Consider the following 8,735-nt stretch of genomic DNA (forward strand, 5'->3'; position numbering starts at 1 on the left):
AGTAATACACCATCATGCATATGTTTAAAACCAAGTGCCAAGTGATTTTTCTCAATCGCTCAATTGATTTACATAAAACTCTGCACAGGATAAGAATTAACTTTTGACACAGATAGTGTCAAATCCTTGATAAATTAGGTATTGTCCTTGTTCACAGATAAAATACTTATCTAGCTTTTATTTGAAAACAGAACACTTAACCATTTTAATCACCTTTTGTACATACACAGAATATTTCTTAAATGCCTTACATGTTGTTGCAAAACACCTTTAACAATACATTACAATTCTCTTAAAATTAAGAATGTGTGCATAATATTTATAGAATAAAATGGTCCTTTCTATGAAAGAAGGATCTACCTGGATAAAATTAGTTTAAGCCAAGTTTCCTTCAAGATGAACTCCACTTCTGGTGACTTCATGGAGATATCCATGTAGGTATTTCGGCAGCTATGTGGAACTGGCTTGCACTGGCATCTTGCAAGATTTTTTTTAATTTCCCAAACTAGTTTACAAACCTGGTATTGTTCCCTAGAGGTCTCCCTTCCAGCTACTAACAGGTCTGACCCTGCTAAATTTCCATGCCCGCACACCGTCAGCAAAGTGCTGCCACCTGCTGAGACACAATCATTTATTCTTACTAGAAAAATCTGCAGACCTTTCACTTCTATTCTTGGACAACGTTAAGTATTTTATCACTGTAAACAGATATGTGTTGAAATATAAATAATCCATTTGTGAGCACTCCATGTAAATGGGAAACAACAAAAAATCCCTGATGAAAGATACTCTGTTAAAGCTACAGAGCTATACCCACTAACTTTGAATTAAGTCCTATACTGAATCCAGGGAGACTCACGTCTCATGAGATACATATAGGAATATACTGTGTTTTAATTTGGTGTTTTAAAATACAGTACACTTGAATTTATGCCTGCACAAACTGTACTGTAACAGGAATTACAACTACTCTTTGCAGATAATGTATTAAACCTTTTACACATTTAAATCCAAAGCATACTTAAATAGACTCTGGCTGATCGTTAAGATCAGGACCTTTCTGGCAAATAATCTTAGGTACAGTAATGAATTTGCTTCTTCTATACAGTACCCATGAGGAAAAAGTCTTATTACTTCTCGGCTATTTAAGAAAAAAAGCAAGGAGTGATTTCCAGTTTCTACTTAAATACAAGCACTTATACAATTTTCTGTAAGAAAATTATGGAGTTAAGACTTAGGGAAGCTAAATGAAAGCAACTGGTATGAAAGAAGCAAACCAAATAGAACACAGTAATTGTGGCTTTACTATACATAGGATGAGGAGACTGAAAGAGAAAGAACATAAACCAATATAAATAAACCCAAGAGATCCTGTAGAGATGTAAGTAGCATGCTGAACCATTTGTTTGACAGGTCTCTTAAAAGAAAACAACAATGTTAAATTACTACAACCTACTACAAAGTTTAGTAAGACAAAGCCTTTGTTAGAATTTAATTTTTTTTCCTTCCTCTACCCCCATCCATGAATTTACCAAGCTATACTATGTAATATAATAGCCAGGAATGTCTAATTTAAGGGTATATAAACATTCAGAATCCAATAGATTTCTACAACATTCAAAGAACCCATTCTTTTCACTGTGAAACAAAGCCCTTTCACAAATGTACATCTGAATTTAAAAATCAGATGAGTAAATACTGTAATGGATTGCTATGGAAGCTACCAGGCCTTTCTGAGTGTTCCATCCCATGATCAAATATCCACCTATAATCAAAAGGATCTCCAGCAATGAAATGATAGGATATATATCCATGAACACTTAGTGCTTACTATCAAACATCTCCTCCCAAATTTTTCCCACTTCTCACTCTGTGAGATGGGCAGAGTGGAAAGAGTGAATGGCACACAGCTACCCAGTGAACCTCCATGTTTGAGGGGGAGTTGAAATCAGGTATCCCCAATCCAATGTAAACACCTTAACCAATGCACCATATTGGAACAGTAAATCTGAATGCTGGTTAAAAGAAATAGAGTTTCTTCTTGGAAGATAGGAGGCTGAAATACCTGTACAGTAAGATTTTCCTGAGCTTAGAAATGATGATTATTTCAGAGATTCACTCAGCAGAACAAGTAAATCTAATGAAATTGTGATATGGAACTATGTTTGCATGCCATATTAGACATCAACCATCGTGAAATAATGAAAATAATTATCACAACATCCATATGCTGTACAGGTAGAAAGCAATGATGAAATCAGATATCCAGCAATTAAGCACTTGAAATTATGCATGCCACAGGATTCTTGACTACAGTATTTCTTACTAAAGGTTATGATGTCAATCAATTATTTTCTACATCCTGTCAATTTTTTTTATCTGTTATACTGCTATCAATCTCTATTATTTTTACTTTTTTGCTAGCAGGCCTTTTTCTATTCAGTCCCCCCCCACACACACACACAATTATTTAATATAATATTAAAATACCTGAACTTTCAACAAAATAAAATAAATCAGGTATGCAAGATAGGGAACCTTTTTTAAAGCAAGAGAGAAAGTTCTTTATTGCTACTACAGCAAGTCAATGAGATACAAATGATTAGCATAAATACCTATGAGGAAAATGGCTAGTAAAATGATACTATGTAAGATACTGGGTTTGATCCAATTTCGGTCTTATGCAGACATAATTGCTCCCATCAGCAAAAGCAGTATGAGATAATTCTCTAGTCCTTTGGAGCGAATTTCACTTGGTACTTGAGGATAATCTCTCCCTATGGCTTCTACTCATTGGAAGACCAACGTTAGTTTCCACCTATTTGCAAATCTTACATTATATTTAACAGTATCAGTTGATCAATAGTCTTCCTACTATACATTCTAATTTATGCTCCCACTGTAGATGTTTGTTGCTCCTTTAGAATACATTAGAACATATTTATGTTAAACAAAAATAAGATGATATACTAGTGCTGGCATCATATGTGTTTTCTTGATGATTTAGATTTCAGGTCTCAGAAACACTGGACATGCTAGTCGGGGCTGATGGAAACTGTAGTTGGAAATGTCTGGAGGAAATCAAATTGCTAAGCCTTAAACTTAAGCTTGAAGTTCTGCAAGCCCTTACACTTTCCCCCTACATATTTTCTCTTGTATGTCTTTGTTTTCTCTAAACACCACTTGCCACAACATCCAAAATAGTAAACTGTGCCTGGTGTTCCTTTCAAATCATGGTTTATAAACCCACTGTAAACTATGGTTTGGAAATAACCACCATTGCCAATTATGTACAAAAAACAATAGAAAACCCAGGGGAGCATAAGTCATAGGAAGAACAGGATCTACAATATGTCCTCAATCATCAAACCATGTTTTGCCAGATTGTGTTTACAGTATCTCAAATATACAACCAACAGCAATGCTTTCCTTTCAACATTTGTATGTTATTTCTAACAATGAACGTACAAAAACAGAAAATTCTCATTCTTTTTAAGCAACTGATACTTAGGAAAAAACTACATAATTTTCTTTTTAAAACGTGGTCTCAATTCTCAAACTGACTCAACTATACAGCCACTATATCAAGAACGGGGCAAGGCAAGGCAAGTTTAAGCATACTAATACTACCACAAAGCTACATGCTCCTATAGTTATACCTCAATCCTATACATGTTTGCTGGAAAAGCACCTCCAGCATCTAAATAATCTTGCTAAAAATCTGCATTGTATTGTAAATGCATATACAATTGCTGCCATGTACACAAACAAGTCATACAAAAAAACACTATTAATATATATCATGAAACCTCCAATGTATCATACTAACAAAAACAAAAAAACAAATTATTTAAATCTCGTCATTATGTGTATAAAAGTTATAAAAACAACCAAATCTCTTTAATGAAATGTTTGGTCTTTCCAGCCTTTGGTGCCATTTGGTTATGGAGTTATTTTACCTATATTTTATGTTTCCACTCAAAAATCAGAAAAGGGTTATACAATCAATAATTTGTTGTAGTGATTTATTGTCTTCCTCAGTGTAAAGTAAAGCTTTCCCTAGTGTAGTGACCATAGAATATTTGGACCCAAAACTCACATCAGGCTGATGATCCAATGGTGCAAAAACTCCTGATAGTCCCACTTTAGAGAAAAATAATCTAGTTACTAACAAGAAAAATCACTATTTAAAGAACACTATTTAAATAAGTTTTACCAAGCTTATTCCACTCACTGCAAAGTTCAGATCATGTTCTTGTATTAGCATGTATAATATTTTATTCTTTTAAAAACCAGTTATCTTAGTAATAAAAGTGACTGCATCTCATAATAAAAGTTCATTATAGGTTTATAATTTTAAACCCTGACTAGAAGGTAGAGCACACCCAATATGCCCTATTATAAAACTTAATAGCTTTGTGGAAAACTTTAACAATGGAAGTTTTTAACACCTGCTATTCAAAACCCTATCTGTCTGAATGGGATCAATAATGAAGCTATTACATGATCCTGTATAAAATTAGAGGCAGATCCAGGCTGGATTGCCCATGCACTTATATATATCAGTTCCTGCATTAAGATTGATACTAAAAATCAACAGGCCCTAGGAACAAAACACACTCAGTAGTGGCCTGTCCCTTAAGAAACTCCCTTCCAAGAGACATACAGTGGGCCTTTTCAGCTGCAGTATTCAAAAGATTTTTAAAAACCTATGTATTTCAAATCAGTATTGCTTTTCACTATGCCACTATTTCATTTTTTTGCTGCTGTAGCTTTGGGAATTGTTTATACTTCTTGAATTATATGTTAATAGGTGTTTATTTAAGTGTTTGGTTATTTGCTTGAAAAGAGATTTATTATTCTCTGAGATTGCAAATAAATCACTAACTAAAAAAATTAAAATTGTAACAACCATATTGGGAGCAGAAATCTCCTCAACACATACACCTGCCCCTTCTCTCCAAATATAAAACATATGGCACTCTCAATTAAGAGCCACATTGCCATCTCAAGCAAGTTTGAACTCTCATATTCTTAATCTTGATTTTATGTTTTCTTAACAAACCTCACTTAGGCTTCATATCTCTGACTGGTGTTAAAATTAATTCTTCTAGCTTCTTGGCCCTTAAGTAACACCACCCTGCTCGTAATCCATTTGAAAATTAATAATAGTTTCTTACTGCCCATCTCAAATGTTCTCAGCTGAAATCTTCTACAATATATCCTTCATACATCTTTGAAACTAAACAAGACTTTTGCTTCATTAGTCCCTGAATATTTTACACCTGACTGTAAAACTACGGCTTCTCAAGTAAGCTCTAATTATTAATTCCAAAAGCAAAACAATTTTTAGGAAATTCTTCAGACCTTTATGATCTGCCTATTCAGCACTAAGAATGATTAACACCAAACCACATACACACCTTGCAACACCACACCCTTGAAATCCTAGATGCAGCACACACCTAATATTGTTTTCTGTGGTATTCTACTCTTATAATGGTTTTGTTAAATAGAAAAGCTGAGGTTAATTGTATTAGTGCCTTAGTTTTGCTGAATTTGCTTTCAAACTAAGCCCAAGTAATATTGCCTGGATCAAGTGATTTGACATCTGCATTTCTGCACAAATATGAAGGCACCAATTTGTGTGTGTGCACATGATTGTGCCATAAGGAAGCTAGCTCTTTCTGTGGACTGGAATGCATCTGTATATTCAGCCAAATGTGCTGTTTTTCATCCAATACAGAAGCTAACAGGTAAACTCTATTTTTAACTTGCTTTATACAGTCAGTCTATTACAGTCTTAGACCAGTACAAGCAATGTGTCCATGAGTGCTCTGTGAATACTTATAAATCTATCAAGAGACAGTAAATAAAATTTAAGACAAATTAAAATACATTTATAAAAAAACCTGACTAGAATTCATGAGTGAAGTCCAAAAAGTGCAATCTATGCCTAAGTTATAAAGTAATATCTAAAATTATATAAAATCTGATCACATCTAAAATTACAAAAATGTAATGGTATCTAAAATTTATGGAAAATGTGGTAATATGTAAAATTACAAAAAATGATATTTTACATATAGATTACATAGAATCTTACAAAGAATTACATCTGTGTAGCAGGAACATGGCCATCAGGGTCCACCACTTTATATAGTATATTTCTTCAGAGTAATCCTCTCCAAGAACCCTGTGACAGCACCACTGGCAGGTGGGATCCATCAATGCTTCTGTTCACTCACAATACAGTTTTGTACAGATCTTATCTCCCCACAAGGACTGTCACAGGGGTCATCCCTTTCTTCCCCACCTCCACTCATTATGAGAACCCAAAACTGGAGAAATGGAAAATTGTAGACTTGAGAGGTGGCAAACAGTGAGAAAATGTTTATTGATTAAAAAAAAATCATACGCATATTTACTTGGAAGTCAAAGAGTGTTTAAGGACTGAAGGCTACCACAAACACCATGTACAAGACATATTGCACTCCTCCATCCGTGAATCCAAAGTTAGCGAATTACCATGTTTAGTTCCTTTACAGTCAAAATGTTTAACATTGTGGCCAGATGTCCCACTTCCCCTACTGAAAAGGTTTCAAAAAGACCAACCTTTGCCCTGAAGCGTTTTGAACAAAAAGTTGCCAACAGGGTAATTAACATTTCCTAAACGCAGCCATTAAGTCCAGTGAGACTCACTCCAAACAAGCGAAGATCGGTTCACCCCCCGAACCTAAAAAAAACTCTTGCACATTTACTCCCAGGTCACTGACAGGCTTACTTGCAAGTAATCACTCATCGGACCGGATAGTAAGAACAGCCCAGAACCCGCAACCCGCAGCTCAATCCTAGGTTCCTTTACGCGTTGGTAAGTCCCACCAAGATCAGTGGGAGCAGTTCCAAAGCATAAGACTCCCCCGGGCGGGGAGGATCTCTCCCCACAGGTAAGCACTGCAGTCAGGCCAGGAGCTGAAAGAAGCAAAAGAGGCGCCTTTCTGTCCCTGGCTTAGGCCAGATTATAAAGCGCACACAACCTGTTTGGCAAGGTAGAGACGAGCGTGGCACCCATCCGTACGCCCACCCCCTCCGTACTTACAGTAAACGGGTGAAGGCGCTGAGTCCTTCAGGCACGGCGGTGAGCCCCCTCCCGGAGCAGTCAACTCCTCCGTCCCCATCGCAGCTACAGGAAGCCGGGCATGGAGGAAGGGAAGCTCCTTCGCTGGGCCCAGCCAAGCAGCCGAAGCCCCAGGCGAAGAAACCGAGCAGAGCCAGGCAGCGCATCGCGAGACCCTTCCTTGTCGCCGCGGCTGCCAGAAGCTCCCTCGCGCGCACCGCCCGGCCGGGGACGGTCCCTTCAGGAACAGGGGCCAAGTTCCGCGAGCGCGCCCCGCCCGGGCCCTGGGGCTGCTCCGAGTCCTTCGTCTCGCGCTGCTGGCTGCCTCCCTCCCTCCTTTCCCACCTCTCCGCGAACCCTCGGCCGAAGCAAGCGTCCTCTTCGTTCCCTTCCCCTTCCTCTCACTCAGCACAGTCCCGCCGCGCGAGGAGCCGACGTTTCAGCGCCTCGCCTTCCTTCCAGCCCCATGGAAAGGCGGCAGTTTGTCGTCAGTCCTCTCCAACCAGCAGGTAAAAACGTGCCCCGTTGGAATCTGCCATTACAGTCTCCGAGCTCCTCTTGCCACGCCGCCGTAGGTAGTGCAGTTTTTTTCTAGGAAGTTAACCCTTCAGCCATTCCAGCACACGCGCTCGGTAGCTCTTCCTCGGCTCGGCCGCTTCGCTTGCCCGGACTGCCTGCCTGCCTGCCTGCCTGCCTGCCTGCCTGCCTGCCCGCCCGCTTTTTCTTGCCTTCTAGGGTTGCACACAATACGGGGACTGCGTGTGTGCTTAACTCGCCCGAGCCCCGGCGCCCGCTGTAGCGATATGCAAAACAACGAGGTGTGTATGCTAATGAGGGAATCGTGCTGCTCGCTCGTATTGGTCGAAAAGGAGCCTCAGCCTAGTAAATATATACAAATCTCGGAGCCTATTACTCCCCCCACCCCGCAGCCTTCGGCAGTCCCGAACGGGAGGAAAGAAACGGCCTCTCATTGGTCAAAGGGAGCTATGGATGGGCGGGGCAGTAGGCGATAAGTGACAGGAGAGGCGGAGGCTTTCTTCGGTAACCGAGAAGGGTTGCAGGGTCGAAAGAGAAGGTTTCTTCTAAGATGGAGCCTCCCGTTGGGTGCGCCTTCCCCTGCACAGCTGCTGGCGGACGGTTCCTTTCCGCCTGGGATCCCAGCCAAGGATTTTTACGCCTCTTGCTAGGAAACGCGCCTGCTGGAATTGCTCTCGTTGAACAAAACAGCCGTTCAGACGTCAAGGAGGATTCTGCAAAGTTAAGCACGTGCTGGTAGACACTTGCTCTAGAAGGACTGCAAGGGCTTATTTCATTTACTTTTTAGTTCGGCTTCTCTCTGGCTCAGCTGATAGCCTTGCAGCTGACCTGCAAATGCAGTACAGTACTGAAAACAACATGGCCGTGATCTGGTGACAGTTGGTTATGCCCAGAGCCCTTGAAATGGACCCGAGGCACAAGAAGTGAATTGCCATGTCGGTTTCTGAAGGTCATGGATCTGCTTTTCTACAAACCGCGGCATCTGATTAAAAAAAAACAATTCAAGCAATATAGCTGAAATGGAAGGCATTGAAAGAAGCCTCCTTGAACGGTGCTCAGTGTGTGCCTTTGACAAGGCTCT

At 39.6% G+C, this 8,735-nt stretch overlaps 1 protein-coding gene across 2 annotated transcripts in view; it reads right to left on the reverse strand.

Annotated features, from left to right (window-relative positions):
• The window catches only part of LGR4 (leucine rich repeat containing G protein-coupled receptor 4), a 106,325-nt gene extending 98,037 nt beyond the window's left edge, over nt 1-8,288 (reverse strand). The window contains exon 1 of one of the 2 annotated variants that reach the window (XM_007434567.4): nt 7,100-8,288. In XM_007434567.4, coding sequence (XP_007434629.1) covers nt 7,100-7,284 — 185 coding nt within the window. In that variant the 5' untranslated portion in view covers nt 7,285-8,288. The remainder of the gene's footprint in view (nt 1-7,099) is intronic. The other variant, XM_007434568.4, reaches the window with a different exon arrangement.
• Nucleotides 8,289-8,735: the final 447 nt, after the last annotated feature.

This window comes from Python bivittatus, unplaced genomic scaffold (assembly GCF_059951505.1).
Source record: "Python bivittatus isolate LINGU-HERP-01145 unplaced genomic scaffold, Pbiv_v1 ctg000480_np1212, whole genome shotgun sequence".
NCBI classification, from domain to species: domain Eukaryota; kingdom Metazoa; phylum Chordata; class Lepidosauria; order Squamata; family Pythonidae; genus Python; species Python bivittatus.